The sequence below is a fragment of the Myotis nattereri genome (genome assembly GCF_964212035.1).
Source record: "Myotis nattereri genome assembly, chromosome: 2".
Lineage (NCBI taxonomy): Eukaryota > Metazoa > Chordata > Mammalia > Chiroptera > Vespertilionidae > Myotis > Myotis nattereri.
In genome coordinates, this window is record NC_138076.1 from 113,780,296 (window position 1) to 113,801,405 (window position 21,110).

Here is a 21,110-nt window from a genome sequence, read left to right on the forward strand (position 1 = left end):
CTGTGAGGAGCAACCGTATGCAGCACCCCAAAAATCCTACAGCCAGGAGCTTGGAGCCGAGTCAGAAAGCACAGCCCCGCTAGGACTACCAGAAGCTGGAGCTAATACTTAATTTGGTCTACATCTGGATAAAGGGCCGATTACAGCTCCTCACCTATCAGAAACAATTCAGAGTCAAATAAAGTGAAGCATAAGTATGAAAGCGCTTGGAAAACCTGCTAGCATTATTCAAATGCCAGATGAATTGTGCTGACTGAGCACTTTTTATATGCCAGTACTGCCAAGGCTCTTTGTATACATGGGTCTTCTATCCTCTCAGCCTGGCAAGGAGCACATTGCTGTCACTATTTGACACTTAAGGAAATTTAGGTTTCGAGAAGTCAGTTTGCCCAGAGTCACCTACCAGACCAAAAGACTCCTGAGGACAGCCGTATTTTACCAGTCTTCATCTCTGTGCCTGGCCTCATGCCTGGCGCATATTGGCCTTCTATATTTGTCAAATGAATGAATAAAAGTCATATAAGTTGGCCAGAGGAGAGGTGGAATTTGAAAACAGGTCAGAGTTCAAAGCATTATTACTATCACTAGCACCATCAATCATAACATTTATTGGGCTTCTACTTTTAAGCTGAACTATATGAAAGTGCCATTTTCATGAGTCACAAACAGTCAAATAGCTGCAGTTTTATATGGTTTAACCCGATATGCCAAGCACTGTGTCAGGGGCTGAATGCATATTATTTCACACAATCATCCTGGGAATCCGGTCGTTCCTGTTTTACACATGAGGAAACCGAGGCTTAGGAAAGCTGAGTAACAGCCCAGGGTCACAACAGCAGTGGAATCATCCCAGTCTGTCAGTCCCCAAGACCCGTGTTCTTTCCACAACTCTGCCTTGCCTCCAAAAATACTATTGTTACATGACAGATAAGGAATCCAAAGCAAAAGAAACTGCTTGTGAAGTTCATCCTATTCTCCAAAAGTCACAAAATTGTCACAATTCACAATTTGTTCTGAGCAAAGTTTTTCCTGGTTTGTTCCATCGGGATGGCTCTGAACTAACTTACCAGCCCATCTTTTTTTTTTTTTTTACCAGGAACTGCACTGAACTATAATAAGAGTCAGGGTGGGAAATGGCCACACTTGTTGCCCTCATGCCGGATATGGTGTGCGCCTCTGTGTACCTGGGCTGCCTAGAACAGCAAGAGGAGCACGGTGGGTACAAATCAGGGCTCTACAATTCTAAAGTCCGAGCTAGCCACTTGTCCCCTTTGGGGCTTGGGCTCCTTTTCTATAAAGTAAAGAGTTTGGGCTCAAATGATCCCCAAGGTTCCTTTCAGCGAAGAAATTCTACCACCTACTATTTTTATATGATATAACTATTATCGAACAGAGTTTACTGACACTTTTGTCCCCTGACAATGCCAACACATGTTTGACAGGGAATGCATAGTCCCAGGCTCTGAAACACCTGTAGGCTCCCTCTGTATTTGTCTAGCTGGAACAACTCTATATTCATTTACATCAAGTATCATTAAAGCATAAAAGGAATCATAACTCCTACTGTGAGCATATTTTGACCTGATTTTCAGGTCTTGCTGGATTTTCTTAGTTAATTCAGGATAGAAAGTGGAAAATAGTGAACTAGTGACAGCCTCATGGAGCACAGAAAAAGGCCACAGGTGTCCCTGAAATGGTTTCTCTGCCACCCCTCACCTCTCTTCTCTATCACTGCTCTTCTTCTTTTCCTTCATGGCACGTCCCACTCTTGGTGATAATTTATCCATTCACTGATTTTCTGTGTTTCATCTTGCCAACTACTGTGGGCTTCCCCACCATCTTTTTGTCAGTTACTGTGTATTCACACATAGGGCTTGTCACAGAGTAGGTGCTCTATGTATGTGTATTATATAAATGAATAAAGTAAAAGGCTACTTGTGAGAAATCCAGGCTATAGCCAAAAGACCTGGGCTCTCAATGTGGCTCATTAGTCACCAGCTGAGTAACCTTAAGCAAATGACCTATCTCTCTGGACCAAAGTGTCCCCAAGGATGATGGGGGAAGGATATCCACTCTACCTGCTTTATGAAGTGGAAGGAGATGATGAGGGTTAAATAGTTCATCAGAGAACACTAGTGACCTCTTCTGATACACCCTGCTTGGCTGACCAAGTCATGCCACCCTTCCCCCCGACACAGTGCCAGTGTCCAAAGGGGACCAAAAAATATTACTCTGGTTTCCATTTAATTTTAAATCCGCTCTGGGAGTCAACTTGCTGAAGTCAAGACTGTGGGCTGCTGATAACTGGGAAAGGCTGGAGACCTGGAATCCAGCCCGAGACTCTGCAGACAGTGCCCGAGGGAGGACTGCCAGCCTGGAAGCTTATTAGTAGGAGAGCCAAGTGACAGCAGCCCCAGAATAGATCCCTCTGGCACTCTCATTTATAATGCCCTTGTATCTGAGCTAACACTGCTTAGGGATTCTGAGTCACATTTAGCCTTAAACCACCCTTGTCAGTGCAGGCACTCTCAACCGCAGGGAGCCAGCATTAGCAATGCATTATCCACCAAGCCACTGGCACAGAGCACGGGAAACACCTCTCTAGGGTTTCACAGATCAGAGCTGGAGGTCAGACAAACTCCTTTCAACAAAGAACCTGAACTGGAGCCTCCTCCGGCACATTTCAGACAGAGAACACAGAGAGAAGCTGCTTACCTTGGCTGCACAGTAGCCCCGCACTCCAGAGCACGACAAGGAAAGTGGGGTACGCATCGATACAGTTTTGGCTGTAGAATAAATAAATTTAAAGAAGAAAAATCAGAAAACATGTTACCACAGTGTCCTCTGTAAAACTACCTGAAACCACAAATTAATACACACCATCACATCTGGAGCAAAAGCCCCACTCATAATTCCACATACATCTACCCATGAAGACTGACACCAGCTGCCACATCAGAAATGGACAGCAGTGTAAAGCGACATGTGTTCAGAACCCATTCACTCTCTTCCTCAGTGAAGCCCATTGGAGACTCAGTTTCTTAATGGACTCGCTATGGCAGAGTTCCTGCACCTGGCTTTGCCAAAGTGCTTCTGAAATTGACAAGTGAGCAATGCAGTGGTGGCCGTTAGGGTGGGGTGGCTGGGAGAAGAACCCAGCTAAGAAGACCTTTATGGTAGACACACAGTCAGCTCAGACCCAAGGCCAGGCTGAGGAAGGAAAGGCAACGTCACACATTAAAGAAACCAGGGTAGGTTAAGAAAAGCTGATGTTCAGAAAGTCATCTTGCTGATTGTGTGATTTCTGTGTGCAGGGCTCCGTCCTTGCTCCCATGGAAGGACTCTCACTCTACCCCAACCACCATACTGGTGTTTTACACCTTTGTCTCCTTAAAGCTTACCACAAACCTGTGAGTACACATGGTGACTGTGTGAATTTTCGATGGTGGCTGTAACAAGTAGCCACAAATTTACTGCCTTAAGACAAGACAAATCTATTATTTGGAAATCACAAGTCCAAAATGGGTCTCATTGGGCTAAAATCCAGGTGTTTGCATTCCCTCCAGAGGATCTAGGGTAGATACATTTCCTTGCCTTTTTCAGCTTCTAGATATCACTTGTATTCCTTGTTGGTGGCCCCTTCCAACATCAAAACCGGCAATGGCCGATCAAGTCTTTTTTACACTGAGTTTCTCTGACACCAACTCTTTTGCCTCCTTCCACCCAGATAATCCAGAACAATCTCTTTATCTTAAAGTCAACTGGTTACTCACCTTGGCTTCCCCTTGCCTTGTAATATAACATATTCATAGATGCCTGGGGTGATCCTTGAGGGGCCATGATTCTGCCTACAACTACTTTCACATTTTGGTGAGAAACAGAGGCTGGGAGAAATTGAATAAGTTGCCTAGGGTCACCCAGTTATGGAGTGACAAAGCCAGGATTCTCACACTGGTCAGTCTGACTCTAAACCAGGTCTGTTACCTCTTTGACTATAAGAAATTAAATTACCAGTGTCCTCTTGAGGCGTTTATAGTCTCCTTCAGAGACGACACCTATGTCCACAGAAAAATAACCCAACAGTACAAGGAAGCACAGAAAGGGAGGGGCAACACGATAGAGGGGCAAGGAAGTAGGATTGAGTCCCTGACCTGATATTGACCAGCTGTTGGTCATTGGCACAGCAATCTCTTTAAACTTAGTCTCCTTGCCTATAAAACTAAGAGACTGATGATGAATAACTCTAAGATCCATTTAAGCTCAAAGAGTTAGTGGTCTAATTGGTGGTTCTCAGAGTGTGGTCCTAGACCCCCTGGGGAACTCATTAGATATGCAGGTGTTAATGCCCACTTCAGACCTCTAGAATCAAAAACTCTGGGGCTGGTCTAGGAGTCTTTATTTTAACAAGACCTCCAAGTGATCCTGATGTATGTTCAAGTTTGAGTTCCATTGTTCTCATGTAATTCAAACTATGCAAGTAAAAGCCAAGAGGCAATTTTCAAAATATATTTGGCCTTTGACCCAAATTCCTTCCTTGGATTCCTTCATCTGGATCCCTCTTGATCCTGTTCTCATGATTTTCCTCCTCAATCAGCTATGAACACCTGTTCAAACTAATAGGGCCTTGGGCCTCAAGGGGACCACAGGGAACTTTGGAATTACCAGCCCTGGGGCCGCTCCCTTCAGAGAACCCAGAGAGGCTGGCAGTGTTCTTGGCCATAGGGGCCTTACCATCCCTCTGATGATTAAAAAGCCTTTACTGGAGGAGTCAATGAATGTAAAAGCTAAGAAACCAGTGTGTCCTATGCTGGAATATAGACACAGGAGAGAGCAGAGCCTCATTGTCACTTACCTAGTGGGCAGGGCAGGATCCCCTTACAAATACCACCTGGGATAAAGTACGTGGTTAATAAACAGGTCCCAAAATTGTAGCTGCAGCAGCTATTATGCATGAACATGACCTTTATTCTTATATGTTATGAGAGAACAAAACTGCAGCCTGAGGACTGAGAATGTAACCCACTTCCCACTATAAGGAAATAAGAGTGAACATCTCTTTTTATTTAGTTAAATAACGTCTTGTATCTGATGGGATCTAATATCTGATGCTCCTACAGCTTGAAAGTTTATTAATACCAAAGATCGTTCTTGCTTCCTCCTCAGTCTCATGCTTCTGCTTTGATTGGTTAGTTGGTTGGTTGATTGATTTTAAAGAACTGATTTTGTCTGGGTGATGCAACATACCTAAAAATTCTGCATTGATCAAAAAATTTGCTCATTAGACAGAATGTCTAGTGATTTGACATTGGATCAGCCATTCAGTCATTCTTGCCTATTGTCTTGAGTCACCATGGTCCCTAATAAAATGTCTGCAGAGTAAAATGAAACTCTCTCAGCTGTAAGAGAATGGATTCCTCCTATGGATTTTCAGAATATGCCCCCATCCTGTCTCTCTCTCTAACCAAGCCAGTACATTCTCCCCACCCAGGATCTCTGACGTATCTCCACCAGAACTAAGCTCCATGCACACATGCCTCTTCTTGACAGAGGGCTGCTGGTGGGATGAATTCAAGTAGCTTTGGTCAGTGATGGAGTGCCTCGTGGGCATTCTTGCAGTTTTCAAAGTCCCAAAGCCTGGGTCCAATGTGGGAATGCCACTTAGCAACTGTGTGAAAGTGAGTGCATATCCTAGCTTCCCAGAACCTCAATTTTCTCATCTATTGACAGTGAATGGAGACACCAGTAATTCCCTTTCTGGATTGTTGTAGGAATAGCATGAGATAACGCAGTGCCTTGCTCATCAGTAGCATTCAAGAAACAGTGGCTATTCTTGCTCCAGTGTTTTTCTTCTTAGAATCCCCTATTAAATTTGTCTCTCCTATTGACAAATATTTATCATAACAAAATATCTTTTGTGGAGACTTTTGTGCCGTTTTTCATTGCAAGACAAAACCGACAAACCCATTTTGCTCTCATTGCCTGAGGCCTAACTATGAGCTACTCGGCAGATCTGGCAGCAGCTCTCTGGGCTACATCCAGTTTGCTGTGCCACACAGTTTGTTGTGCCAACATTTTGATCGAGAAAAGAACTCATTGTTACTTTCTCTTTCACTTTTCTCCACCTTTCAGAATGAGATATAGAAGCACTCAGTGTTTCATTAGTTAGTATCGGTTAACTTAAAATAAGTACATAAGAGTAATTGTATCAGTACTAATTAATAGACTCAATGTACATCTATCACCTTCAAACAATTGTAAGGGAGTCTAGAGTGGATTCTGAGAGGTGCGGGGAAGAAGGAACGTGAGAGTGGCATTTCCCAAAATGCATTTTGTAAAACCCCTCCCCTTCTTGGAGAACCAAAAATCACAGTGTCCCTTAGCACAGTGAAGGCTCTCAAAAAGTCTTGCTGTACAGAACTTGTTCTTCTTGTAACACTTGTCAATAGCACACGAACTTGTCAACTATGAAATTAGGAAATTAGACATCTCCTCTCTGCAACCTGTGTTTACCTGCACTAATAGGGAAGAGTCTTAGGTCCACTAACTGATATTTTTCTCCAAAAAACAAACTTTGACTGCTCTTCCTGTGCTCATCAGCTATGAATAGGGCTTTGAACTATGACTTATATCCATGAACAGAAAGTCAAGGTCAAGATTCCTTTTCTCTCAAATGCTGGCTCAGGTCTGCCCTCATGGGGATGGGGTTGAGGAGACCATTAACGGAGACCAAGTCTGAGCTGATGGGCCACACTCGGCTGTGATGTCTGTTTATCAACTGCCCCACAATCTTGAACTATCTGTTTCAGTCCACAGCCATATCTTATACTGAAAAATATGCATTGGCTTTTCAACCACCAGCACCATTAATCCTTCCTGCTACTTTTGCCTTCATAACCAGTCTTTAAATATTTAGGATCATACACCCCATCAACCGAAAGTGTTTATCATGCAATCCTCTGATAAGTATATTTTATATAATTATATACACATACTACTCTCCATCTGTATATTAAAAACTAGAGGCCCGGTGCACAAAATTCGTGCATGGGGGTGTGTGTCCCTCAGCCCAGCCTGCACCCTCTCCAATCTGGGACCCCTCAAGGGATGTCTGACTGACCATTTAGGCCTGACCCCACTGGGCAGTCGGACATCCCTCTCACCATCCAAGACTGCTGGCTCCCAACCACTAGCCTGCCTGCCTGCCTGATTGCCCCTAATTGTTTCTGCCTGCCAGCCTGATCAACCCCTAACCACTCCCCTGCCAGCCTGGTCACCCCTAACTTCCCTCCCCTGCAGGCCCGATTGCCCCTAACTGCCCTCCTCTGCAGGCCTGGTTCCCCCCAACTCCCCTCCCCTGCTGGGCTGGTCCCCCCCAACTGCCCTCCCCTGCCAGCCATCTTGTGGTGGCCATCTTTGACCACATGGGGGTGGCCATCTTGTGTGTTGGAGTGATGGTCAATTTGCATATTGCAGTGGGGCCTTGACTTACGAGTTTAATTCGTTCCGTGACGGAGCTCATAACTCAAATTACTTGTATGTCAAATCAAAAAGTGAACGAGTGAGACATGTGATGCTGGGCTGATGTTGTGGCGTTCACTGTGATGTTCGCTGCTCCAGCTAGCGGTGGGGTATCTGAAGCTGGCTCGTAACCCGAATTTTAGCTCGCAACTCAAAGCAAAAAATCGGCCGAGAGACGGCTCGTATCTCGAAAAACTCATTAGTCGGGACACTCGTAAGTCAAGGCCCCACTGTATTCTTTTATTAGATAGGATGAGAAAATCTTGCCCTAGCTTGTTTTTCTCAGTGGGTAGAGCATTTGCCTGCAAACAGAAGGGTCCCGGGTTTGATTCCAGTTAAGGGCACATACCTCGGTTGCAGGCTCCTCCTAGGCCCAGGGCACGTGCTGGAGGCAACACATCAATATTTCTCCCTGTCTTTCCCTCTCTCTTCCACTCTCTCTAAAAATCAATTAAACATAATGGTAATAAATAAATAAATTTTAAAAAATAAAAATGAGTAAATCTTAAGTTTTTATTTTTTTAGACAGCAAGGTTAATGACCTTTTCTTTTTTTTTCTTGCACCCTCAGGACTCATTTTGCACCCTTCTTTGGTGCTTTTGGAGGCCCCTGGAAAAGATGTGGCTAGTGTTTGCTTTCTACTGGACTAACACATCACCCCGTTCTGTAGCTTTCAAAGGCAAGCAGACTTGCAGGCTGTGGTTTTCACCAACATGCCATGCATTGTTACATTAATCCCCAGCACCTTCTATCAAGCTGGTCAGAGAGGAAGTGTCTTTGTAACAGAACCACAGCAGTGTCTGGGCAACCTTTATCTTGCAGAAATTCTTCTTTCCTGTCCCCCCTTCCCCACAGCTCTCTCTCTCCTCCTCCTCTCATTCTTCTCCTCCTTACCCCCAGTCCCATAAAGGTTAAGTGGGAAAGACACTTAACGATGCTGGTTTTGGGAGTGGAGGGCCCTAGCAGCACATAAGGCCCACCATGCTCTTCTAGTTCCTTCTTATGTCAGGAACTCCACAAAATTGCAGAACCTCCAACCACTACCAAATGGCACTTCCGCAATTCAAAGGCTGGCAACAGGCAAGGTGTGAACACAGCGACTTCTTAGAAGCAGAGCTAGTTCACTCCTGGGGGGAATGGCAGAGACAGATAGCCCAAACTGCTCTGTTGTTTCTTCATTGCCAGCAAAAGGCAACCTAATTTCTCTCAAGGGACAGTGGAATTCTGTTGCATGGCCAAAATGCCTAACCTCTTCCAAGTAGACAATCTGAGGAGTACCTAAGAACACAACATAACTGGTTAGAAAGTAGTGATATGGGAGGGGAAAAGTTTCTCTTTCCAAACTTGTGGGGGAGTATTAGTGTTTACTTGGACTCCTTGTTCAAAAAGGTTTTTATGTTGCCCCAGGTCAAAGACACCTTTGTTACAGCTGTTTCACACAGACTGTGCCTGAAGGGAGCTCTCACCTCTCCCCTTGCAAGTGGTTGATGGCACCTTGTGTGCTTCCCTACTCTCCTTTAAATGGGTCTGAAATGCCTACAGCTGCCACATCTTTACATTTCTTCAATTGATTCTGAGAATTAATACAGTGAAGGCCCAAATGTTAAAATAGAAATCTCCCTGTAAGTAATTCAGCAAAGGATTTCCTTGAGATCAGGCTGCTGGAATAACAGGGGGCAAAATGGGGGCCAGAAAATCAGCTTGGGGTGACCCTACAACTGTGCCCAGGAGTGGCTCAGACCACGTATGCAGAAATTTAGAAGCTTGGGGGGCTATGGGACTGATGATGAAAAGTGGCAATGGAGAGGACTCCCCCTCCGTCGTTCCCATTCCTACATCAAATTTTTTAAAAAGTAAAAGTAGCTTGGTGAGGCAAAGGACAGAAGCAAAAGTGTGTCAGGGAGTATGCTGAAGGTCTACCCAGTTGAGAGCCTTTGAAGTCACTTTACTTCTCAGAAGCCATCAGTAGCCCTGCGTGTGGAACCTTCCCCCAAGTTGCTCCCATGAGCCTCCAACTCTAGGATGACTCCATCCTTGTGTTTGCTTGTGCTGTTCTTGCCAATCTGAAAGTCCTTTCCTTGGGTGGCCATGGAAGGATCTCTAGATCCTTGGAAGGATCTCTAGAGACATCAGAGTTGCCTCCAGGCTCAGCTCACCAGGCTCCATTCACCAGGTCACAGCCAAAGCCTTCCTTTTCTACAGGCCTCAATCACAGGCACAGAGGAGCAGCAGACATGCTGGGCTGAGCCCTCTGTTTAATGCATTTTGCACAGAGGGAAATGAGGGTTTGAATAAAATCCATTGCATCCCAAATAGCACCAGCTCCTTCACTGGACTGTTCCAGTGTTTTAAAACAGTCTTTATATTCAAAAGCAAAGAATTAAAACTGGAAAAGCCATTGCATAATCCCCCCATTCTTTCTGTTCTTGCTCTGGTTTCTCAAGAAGAGCAGCATTATGAAAGGCACTGTGTCACCTCCAGATTTCCACCAAGGGACTGCAGGGTCGATGAGTGGCAGGCTGCTGCCAGCAGGTCCTGTCTATGCTTCTGCAGGCGGAAGGTGAGGCGTGGCTGGTTTCCATTGTATTACCTCTGCACTAACCACACAGGAAATTGGTCAACTATGTGACAAAATGACTGTCCCAAGCTCTGGAACAAGGAGGAGTTGTAGAGATCTCACCTCCTCACTCCCAGGGTCCCCACTTCCTTTCTTTTAATACACTTACTGAGATGGTGAGGGGTTTCCACAAAGCTTCCCAGGGGGAGTTCTACTTCCCCTGGGAACCCTACCTCCCTGGCATTGGGAAGGCTGGGCCACACAGACATGTGGCCTTGAGGTTGGTTGTCACTCCAGTAGAGAGACCCCGGTGCCCATGCCCCGACTCTGTTAGTCAGCAGTGTCAGGGTTTAGACTCACTTGGCAGTATAGACTCGCTCAAAGGCAAGTGTCCCTGTCCTCTGGAAGCTCCGCCCAGTGTTGGTCCTGCTTTCGTGCTCCACCTTGTGGCCAAAGAATCCTGCCAAGGAAAAGATTTGTATTTGGGTTATAACCAACATAGTCATGAGCCTGCCATCTCATATTAAATGTTAAAAAAAAATTTGGCTTGACTTCCAAACAGCCCAAAATGTCCTCCATTAAATGTAATTTAGCAAAATTTATTCAGCAACTACTCTCCCCTTGGTTTTGGTGATGCAATCATGAGCAAGGCATATAGCCCCTTTCAAGGACCTTACAGTTGAAAGAAATAGAACAGTGGTTCTCAACCTTCCTAATGCCGCAACACTTTAATACAGTTCCTCATGTTGTGGTGACCCCAACCATAAAATTATTTTCATTGCTACTTCATAACTGTAATTTTGCTACTGTTATGAATTGTAATGTAAATATCTAATATGCAGGATGTATTTTCATTGTTACAAATTGAACATAATTAAAGCATAGTGATTAATCACAAAAACAATATGTAATTATATATGTGTTTTCCGATGGTCTTAGGCAACCCCTGTGAAAGGGTCATTTGACCCCCAAAGGTGTCTCGACCCACAGGTTGAGAACCGCTGAAATAAACAAAGAAGTAGAGCAGAAATTAGTGTACCGTGATTCATACTAAGATGAGATTAAGTGAGAACACAGTGCTATAGTGCGACAAAGGAGGCAACCTAATTCAGTGTTTGGGTCACAGAAGGATTCCTAGAGGAAGTGACACCTAAAATAAAGTCTACAGAACAAGTATGAATTAGCTAAGGAGAAGGATGGGCAGGAGACAACAGGGGAAATTATTCTACTCAAGTGGAATGGAATATGCAAAGGTCTGGAGGCAAGAACTATCCTTGGTTCAGTATGTCTAGCTTATGATGAAGAGTGGGAAGTGGGGAGTAGAACCTGGTTGAATTGCAAATGAGGCCAAAGAGATAGGTGGTAAATTGTTCTTTCAATGACATGTATCTATTATCACTTGCCATGATCCAGACACTTAGCTTGCATCCTAGAACAAAACACACAAAGAGTCCTGGCCTAGGGAGCTTATGCTCTGGCAAGGATGGAAGAGGAGGAGGCAGATCATACAAGCAAACAAAATACAGCAATTACAATTACACAGTGTGTGGAGCTATGGGCAAAGAGAAAGCAGAGCATGGTACAGGGCCATTGGAAGAGCCCTACAGGTTGGACAGAGTGAACCTCAGTGAGGAAACAGTAAGCCAAGTCTTGAAGAAGATGATGGTTGACAAGTACCCACTGGATTTGACAGTGTCATTGAGACCTTGATGAGAGCCAAGTTAATAAATTTGGAATTTATTTCCACCTCGAGAACAAAGAGGCGTTATTGATGAGTGTAAGCTGAGCCATGGTGTAATCAGAAAGCCACCCTGTTTTTAGTGTGGAGACCAGGGAGAGGAGTGAGGAGAAAATGGGAGGGAGCTGATTAGGGTGATGGCTGTGGGATGTAAGAGATGCTGTAGAAGAGACAGAATCCAGAGGGTTTGTCTATACATTGGGTGTTGGGGGCAGGGAGTGAAGGTCTCTCTTTTTCTCCCTTCCCCCTATTTTATTCCTTTACTCCTGTTTCAAGAGTGAAAAGGGGGGATGGAAAGTGAGATTGTCATAAATCCATCCACAAGGCTCCCTTTCATCAACTTCTTATTAATCTCAGAAAAGTATGGAAAATATGCCTTATATTTGAATAAAAGCCTTTATGATTTTCTGCTTGGCAAAAGTGCATTTCTTCCCCAAGAATGGGCTCATTTTGAGCCCATCTCCAGGGCTGACGTGTATGAAGGGGAATCTACCGTATTGCAGGCACTCTGGTAGGCATGGGATATAGGTTCCTTTATTGGTCCAGTGCTGTTCCCACTTTGTAGATAAGGGCACTGTGCCTCAGGGAGGCTAAATAACGATGTCAGAGTCACTACACTAGGGCTCAGTAAAGCTGAAGATCAGATCCAGCTGGGCCTATGAGAATGTGTTTTCCTCTCACTGTCACACAGATGCTCACTGCATGGATCCCTCAGCTACACAGGGTTTAAGCACACGTCTGTCCATTCGGAATGTCTCTTCTTAGTACAAAATCCAGTAGAAAATTCTAATCATTATCTTTCCAGAACTTAAGGTGACATCCTGGCCTCTGAACATGTAAACTGGGACAGTATTAAGAAAGTCAGAGGTTATTTCTGCAACCAGCATCACAACTTGATTCTACTTCCCCGACTCTGCCATTCTTCCTCTCCTTGCTCAGAAAACAAGCCTCTTCCGGTTTCCCAAGGCTTGCCCTCTACCTGTGACCTTGACCCTGTTCCTGCCACCTCTCCAGGTCTTTGTTTTATTGGTGTTTTGGTTATTTTCTGAACCTTCAACCTTTTTTACCCCTCCTTCTCTTTACTCTGGAAACATACTCAGATCCTTCCAAAAGAAAAGCAAGCCTGTCTCAATCCAATCTTCCAGTAGATCTACTCTCCTTCTTTCCAAGCTAGACTTGGAAGAGTTGGACTACCTTTGCTCATTCTAACCCCAGCCCCTTGTTATCCTCAACTATGTTGCAGAAACTGTGCACACAAAGACCATTAACACACTTATCTTGGCCAACTACTAACATCAGGCCAAACCAGAAACAGAGATAGGCTCAGAGAGAGAAGGCTGCAAACCATTCCTGAGAATCAACCACACACTGGGCACTGCTAGCTGCCTTACCTATTTTATTTCATGCAATACCTGCAATCACAACACATGGGAATTATGAATAAGGAAACTGAGTGTCAGAAAAGTTAAATAACTTTTTTCAGATCGCAAAGAAAAATCATGAGATTTTAGCTAACTGCAAAGTTATGAGCCAGCAATGCCATTCAAGTCTTTGAAAGAATATTCCATATGTTGATTATTTTAATAGAATTGATATCTGGATCTCGGGAACAGTTTGCCTGCACAAGAGATAACTATCTGCATTTTAGAAAGAACATGGCAAGGTAGAAAGAGTGGGCAATGACAAGGCACTGTGGAAACAAAGACCTATGAGAAATGATTTGTTGAAGAAGAAATGTTACAGCTGGTTTTGTAAACATAGAAGCAGAAGGTATAGTCTAAGTTTTTCCATTCTACAACTAGAAGGAAAGAAAAGCACACTGAGAGCCAGAGGAGCTGCGGAGGTGGAGTGCAGAGGTACGGGGGCTCGCGCGCGCGCGGAAAGGGTCTGGCACCTGAGGACACGGCTGTCTTTTTGAATCCGGAGGGAGACACAAGCTCCCAACGGCTCTGAAATCCGGTTCCAGGAAGTCTCTGGGGACCCAGGACTCATACGGGGAGAAACTGGACTGTCTGGCAGCAGGCGAGCTTGAGAGCGGCTTTCCCTCAGAGGTGCTTGCAGCCATTGCTGGGACACTGGGATTCACGACTCCTTAGGGCGGGGCTGAGGCTCCGCCATAGCTGCTTGCTCCGCCCTTTGATTCCTTGAGACCCCGCCCTGCCCAGGCTGCCGCAGAGACTTTTGCATATGAATGCCCCGGCCCTTTGCAACCTATAATTACCTAACTGCAGCCAGGCCAGATAGACCCAGAGCTTCCAAGAGAAGGCCCAAGTACCCACAGCGGCTTGCATTGCTACACAGCTGAGCATCATCAGGGCACTTCCAAACTCCAAAAAAGAGCAAGGGGAATCTGCAGTTCTCTTCGTAGCTCCTGCTGTGTAACCTCAGGCAGAGGCTAAATTAGCACCTCCTTAGATCCAAGAGCCACTGTACCCAGTGGTCAGAGGGGGACCATCCAGATCACAACTCCGCAGATCCATAAGGGACACACTCAGGGTGCAGTCTCAGTGAGCACCAAAGCCCCACTGAAGCAAGTCTTGCCCCAGAAGGGTATCTCCAGCACAGAAGTTCTCCCACTGCAGACACAGCTGATTCTCACTGCCAATTGGCCTGGAGGTCAATTCCTCCCAGTGATCCTACAACAACCAAGGCATAACTACAACAAGACTGTGCACAAAGCCCACAGGGGGTGCACCAAGAGTGTCCACCTCAGGTAACTGGGGAGGCTGAGCCACTGGGCCCGACAGGACACCTAGCACACAAAGCCACTCTATCAACACAGGGAAGCAGCCAAAATGTGGAGACAAAGAAGCAGGTCACAAATGGCAGAAATGGAGGAAAGCAAACTACTGGATATAGAGTTCAAGGCCACGTTTATAAGGTTTTTCAAGAATTTTATGGAAACCGCCGATAAATTTAATGAGTCCCTCAATAAGTATAGTGAGACCATGGAGGACATGAAAAAGGACCAACTAGAAATTAAGCATACACTGACTGAAATAAAGAATAATTTACAGAGATCCAACAGCAGACAAGAGGATCCCAAGAATCAAGTCAAAGATTTGAAATACAAAGAAACAAAAAATACCCAACTGAAAAAGAAAAAAGAAAAGAGATTCCAAAAATATGAAGATAGTGTAAGGAGCCTCTGGGACAACTTCAAGCGTACCAACATCAGAATTATAGGGGTACCAGAAGAAGAGAGAGGGCAAGATATTGAAAACCTATTTGAAGAAATAATGACAGAAATCTTCCCCTACCTGGTGAAAGAAATAGACTTACAAGTCCAGGAAGCGCAGAGAAACCCAAACAAAAGGAACCCAAAGAGGACCACACCAAGACACATCATAATTAAAATGCCAAGAGCAAAAGACAAAGAGAAAATCTTAAAAGCAGCAAGAGAAAGACAGTCAGTTACCTACAAGGGAGTACCCATACGACTGTCAGCTGATTTCTCAACAGAAACCATGCAGGCCAGAAGAGAGTGGCAAGAAATATTCAAAGTGATGAATAGCAAGAACCTGCAACCAAGATTACTTTATCCAGCAAAGCTATCATTCAGAATAGAAGGTCAGATAAAGAGCTTCACAGATAAGAAAAAGCTAAAGGAGTTCATCACCACCAAACCAGCATTATATGAAATGCTGAAAGATATTCTTTAAGAAGAGGAAGAAGAAAAAGGAACTCTTACCATTTGCCACAGCATGGATGGAACTGGAGAGCGGATAAATACCACATGATCTCACTCATTTGTGGAATATAATGAACAACATAAACTGATGAACAAGGACTGACCCAGAGACGGAGAGGCATTGATTGGACTGTTGGGCTTTGGAGGGAAGGTAGGGGAGAGTGGGGGTAAGGGGGAAAGATCAACCAAAGGACTTACATGCAGGCATATAGGCCTAACCAATGGACACGGACAACGGGGGGGTGAGGGCATGAGCGGGGGGGGGGGGGGTAGAGGGTAACGTGGGGACAAGGACACATATGTAATATCTTAATCAATAAAAATATATTTAAAAAAAAAATTTAAAAAAAAGTTTTTCCAGAGGACAGAAACAGGCCTGATGGACAGAAGTTGTAGGGCAGATTTCACCTCAATATTAGAAAGAACGTCCTGCCCTGGCTGGGTAGCTCAATTGGTCCCAATATGCCAAGGCTGCAGGTTCAATCCCCAGTCACGGCACATACAAGAATCAACCAATGAATGCATAAATAAGTGGAACAACAAATATCGCGCTCTCTCTCTCTCTCTCTCTCTTTTCCTTCCTCTCTGTCTCAAATCAATCAATAAATAAAAAAATTAAAAAGCACTTCCTGGGTAGTGATTTCTTGAGTAAATGAATTTGAGGCAATATACATGGTGTCATTGTTACACTCTGGAGGAAGTTTGAATCCTAGCTTCACCACTACTGACTCTAGGACCTCCAACCAATGGTCTACCCTCTCTAAGCCCCACTTTGCTTATTTGTAAAATAGGAATACTAATAGTATATATTTCATAGGATGCAAGGATTAAATTAGATAATATAATAATCAGCACAAAGGACTGAGCTTGACACGGAGCGAAGTCTCACTACACCTGATAATGGACAGGGCATGCTCAGTGGATGGAAACTCTCCATACAGCAGTATTCCAGGGGGAGCTGTTGAGGATGTGTGAAGATTTCTGTACTGGGGAACTTCCTGAGTCCCTAATCCTGTTGCTAGAGCCCAGGATTGAGTTGTGAGGTCTTCTGATACGGAGGCTCATGAAACTCACTATGTGAGTGTGTGCATTTGGGTGGGAGTAGCAGGGAAGGCATTGAAAGATAGGTAGTTCCTACCAGCTCTATTCCCCTCCAATCACAATTCTCACAAACCCTTATAACCCTTCTTGGCTTCAAAGTAAGAAGAGACTTGATTGAGGAGGTTGTCACTCTTAGAGGAGAGAGGATGATGTTAACTCCTACCACCTTCCCTGCCGCCAGCAGGACTAAGGGAACAGCCCTCCTGCTGGAGAAAATCTTTTCCCTGCCGTCACCAGTTAGGCTCACCCTCTCCTCCAAATCTGTGCCCACCTTTGCTCCATGTCAAAGCTGCTGGCACTTGGGCAGGAGAAATTGAAGGTTCACTGGATGCTTTTCATAGAAAATGCGTCTCTCTATACTCCCTAGGAAAGTAGGCGTTGGTAATTCTGGCCTCGCTTTCTTAGAATGATATATTTCAGACTTTTTCTGCATGTCCGTATCTGTGTTCTGCTGGATCAAGCTGGAAGAGGGCCACATGTTCAAAGATCTTGATGACTAAAGGACGTTTGAGAGGCAGAGGAGGAAGTTCCTCCAGGTGGCCACACCCTGGTCTCTCCAGAATATGAGCTCACACTGTGTAGCAAGGCACAGAGCCCCACACACCAGCATGGACAAACAGGGACTTGTCCTGGGACAAAGACAAAGTGTGCAGTGCCTCACCACAGCATGTAAATATTTCTTAAAACAAACAGGAAGGGTTTGGAATAATGTTTTGTGGGCGAGGGGGAAGCACAGTTTTTGCATATTTTCCAAATCCTGTAAGGTAGATCTATGGCTGCTACATGGAGATTGATTAGAATTGCAAAGAGAGGCTCTGTGACATACATTTGGACTTTTGTGTTTGCCTAGAAACTCACAGAGAAAACAAGCAGAGATGCTGTCTTCTAAGTCATTGGAATTTTTCTTGTTCTCCTACACGGCATGTTTAACAGTTACAAACAAAAAGGCCTCATGCCTGTGCCTCACAAAGGTGCATGCTTGTCCTGAGACAACCGGGTGGTGACAAGGGCTCTTTCTGTGGCTTTAGTTTGTCCTTCCTCCAAACACGAGGTGGAACAGCACTGTACAAGGTCACTCTGCTCCCAAGTTGCTGAGGATCACAGGGGAACAGGGGAGGGACAGAGACTGAGGTGGGGGGCCATGTGGGGTCTGCCCAGCATGAAAAAGTCTCCAGCCCAAGACAGTAGCTCTGTGCTTGTCCATATTTGTATCTCCCCCACCAGGAAGCCTCCATCCCACTCATCAGTGGGACTCTGGGACACCACAGTGTTCTATCGTTATGTAGCTTAAATGGACTGTAGATTATGGTTAAGGCTTAGACATTGGGTCATCTATAATCCCTCTTCCCACTTTGTGCCAAAGGACTTCTTAATCTCATCTTCTGAAAATAATTAAAATCTCACCATCTCTGCTCAGGGTGCACTATGCCATTAGAGAGAAACTCAGTACCCACTCAACAGCCCAGGGCCAGGGCCTGGTGCCTCTCCCTTAGGAGAGATGAAGAGGCTGTTCTTTACAACACGAGACACCACAACAACTCCCTCAGCTCCCTGCCTCACCAGGTCTGAACTGAGAGGGAGCAGCTCAGAGTGAAGGCCATCCTCCAGGCTAAGCTCAGTCCTCTTTGCAGGCAGTGAGAAGGCTCTGGCTCCCTGGCCAGGACACTCCTCAGCTGTGTTGATGGTTCCATGGGGAAGGGCTTGGGGGGAAGAGCCTGCACAGAGCTGACCGAGCACTGTCTGCCTACCACCCGCACTGCTGCATCCCAGAGAGCTTCCTGCTGACCTCATCTGCTCCCACTGCTCTTTCCCTCCCTGGGGGCAGGAACTAGAGCTGTCTCCTCAGGGAACCAGAGCACTGTCTGGCACAGGGCAGGGTCCCTGGTGGGGTGCACAGGGATGAATGAACCCTTTGCCCATTGACAAACTGAGGGAGCTCATTGACAAAATGGTGCCCCAATGAAACAGCGGTGACTTGAGGAAATGGCAGCCAAAACAGTCCGGTTGTTCCCTCTGGAGTTGCAACTCTACTGTGTGTGATTTTGTAGGAAAACATTTGGGTCAGAAAGCTGCAACGTGCTGTCCCATACAGGAAACCTTCTCAGAGTGTGCCTCTGAGCCTTGCTCTGTGCTCAGAAGGTTTAACCACCAGTCTCTGTCCACATTCAAATTGGGAAAAAAAATCAGAATATCCAAAATTGATGAATTACTCAAATTTCCAAAGTGTGGTGGTGTGTGAACATTCATTACCATTAAGTTATAGAGCTGTCCTTATAGTACTCTCCTTTTTCTCTGTCTTACTAAATTGCAAAATACAAAGCCATTGGAGATACTTATAAACAGAGTCTGATGCAGTCCTAACTCAGAGCCTTAAGGAGAGAGTCCTACATAGTCCTACCTTTGTCGGGTCTGGGTATCCTGTTTGGCTATTTAAAACTGTTATCAAGGTTAATGGATGTGCAGCCCCAAACAAAAAAGAATGTTCTCCCCTCTCTCTTTTTATGTAAGTATATCATGCATATGGGAAATGCTTCAAAAAATATATGTTGCTAGAGGTGGGAAAGCATTACAAAAGATATGTTTCTTCAAAAGAAAAAATAATGATAAGGTTATTTCCCTTTCACAAACCCCAAAATTCACTTTTTTTTTTTTTTTTAGCCTACACTTGACAGTAACCTCAGATGCACTGAAGTCAGCCCAGCTGCACAGAATAAAGCCCAGTGTCTGAGTGAATATATGTCTCATCTTCCCTTTCTAGGCTTCTTGCCCTCCTCTCTGGCCCCACTAACTAATAATAGTTAAATGCTGATTGCAGGCCCTTCGGTGAGGGTCTTTGAAAAGTCTCCAGGTGGCTGCCCTGGTACTGCAAGCCTGGTTAGTCATCACTACTAAAGTGAAAAAAAAAACAAGACAAGCAAAACGCCCAGTCTATATGGAAACACACACACCTCTATACATTCAAATAGGAAAGAAAAAAATATAGATAAAACGAAAGTACAGAGAGAACTTGAGTATTGTGTAAGCCTGACTTTCATACAACTAACAAATAAATTTCCCCTTGCTTTCCCGCCCAAGTGAGAGGCTTCTCTTACCATTCTGGAGCGCGCTAATGAGTGTGACGATGACCAACAGGATAATATTGCCCACGGTTTCTTGATCCATGTTTGCTTCAGGCTCACCAGCGAGGACTGCTCTGTGCCACCCACGTCTGCACTGTCCAGGAAGGGGAAGTGAGAGCCTGCACTCTGTCTTTCATCATTAGAATTTCTGAAGGTCCCAGCACAATACACAGTGCTGCTTTCTCCTTCCCCTCTTCCTCTTCCCCTCCTCCTCCTCCTCCTTTTATTCTCCCTCCATTTCCTCCTCCCCCTCCTCCTCCTCCTCCTTCTCCCCAGCCACCAAAATGCCCTGGCTTAGTGTGACCTGCCAGAAGAAGCAGGGCTAGAGAAAGAATCAGGAAGGGAAAAAAATGAAACTTTTTTATTTATAGAGCACCAAAATGATCTGTGTCCTGAGTACTGCCTTTCTTTTCTTGAATTCCTAGTAGGGGAAAGGAATACTTAACACATGGCAGGGTCCACAGTGGCAGTCAGGTAATAAGGCCTGGATAAATGGAAGGAATGATGGATGGATGGATGGATGGATGGATGGATGGATGGATGGATGGATGAATGGATGAATGGATGGATGTGTGGATGAATGGATGAATGGGTGGATGGGTGGATGGATGGATGGATGGATGGATGGATGGATGGATGGATGGATGAATGGATGAATGGATGGATGGGTGGATGGATGGATGGATGGATGGATGGATGGATGGATGGATGGATGAATGGATGGATGTGTGGATGAATGGATGAATGGATGGATGGGTGGATAGATGGATGGATGGATGGATGGATGGATGGATGGATGGATGGGTGGATGGATGGATAAGGAGGAGGAGGGGCATCTGAAAGCAGCAAGAGAATTAAAACTCAATCAAAGAATTGAGACAATGGGCAGAAATAGGGTTGCTGATGACCCCTAAGGAAAAATTCCAAACAGGAAGTGTTATTAAACACTGCAACTGGCTCCCATGAGGTAATTGTGGAGACACCTTCCTTGGAGTCTTCTCAACATATTGACAAGCATACAGAGAAGGTGTGAGCCTAGACCTGCTGGGTGGGGCAGGTGGTCACCTGGCAGCTTACAGGATAGCTTTCCCTGGTAAATGGCAAACCCTTGGAAGTTGCAAGAGAAAATGCAAGATTCCTGCAACCTTCATCCCAGACTCAACTCTTTAGCAGTGACTAAGAGGAGCTTTTAGCAAAATCTCACTTGGAAAGAGAATGTTGGCCAATATATTTGGTGGCAGCAGGGATCTGCCTCTTGGTGTGGAAGAGGCTAGCATGGGGCGATAATCACACACCCTCTGTGGACAGCAGCAGAGGTCAGCTCGGCCTGAGTAAGAGGTGCACGGAGGCCGGCTGCAAGGGCAGTCCAGGCTGGTAATGACTTGA

The 21,110-nt window shown here is 45.2% G+C and overlaps 1 protein-coding gene across 1 annotated transcript in view; it reads right to left on the reverse strand.

Annotated features, from left to right (window-relative positions):
• The window catches only part of ALOX5AP (arachidonate 5-lipoxygenase activating protein), a 36,374-nt gene extending 16,454 nt beyond the window's left edge, over positions 1-19,920 (reverse strand). Inside the window, exons 1-3 of the mRNA XM_081083148.1 lie at positions 19,698-19,920; positions 10,436-10,535; positions 2,716-2,786 (exon numbers count right to left, since the gene is read on the reverse strand). Of these exons, the coding sequence (XP_080939274.1) occupies positions 2,716-2,786; positions 10,436-10,535; positions 19,698-19,767 (241 nt within the window). The 5' untranslated portion in view covers positions 19,768-19,920. The remainder of the gene's footprint in view (positions 1-2,715; positions 2,787-10,435; positions 10,536-19,697) is intronic.
• Between the last annotated feature and the right edge of the window lie 1,190 nt (positions 19,921-21,110).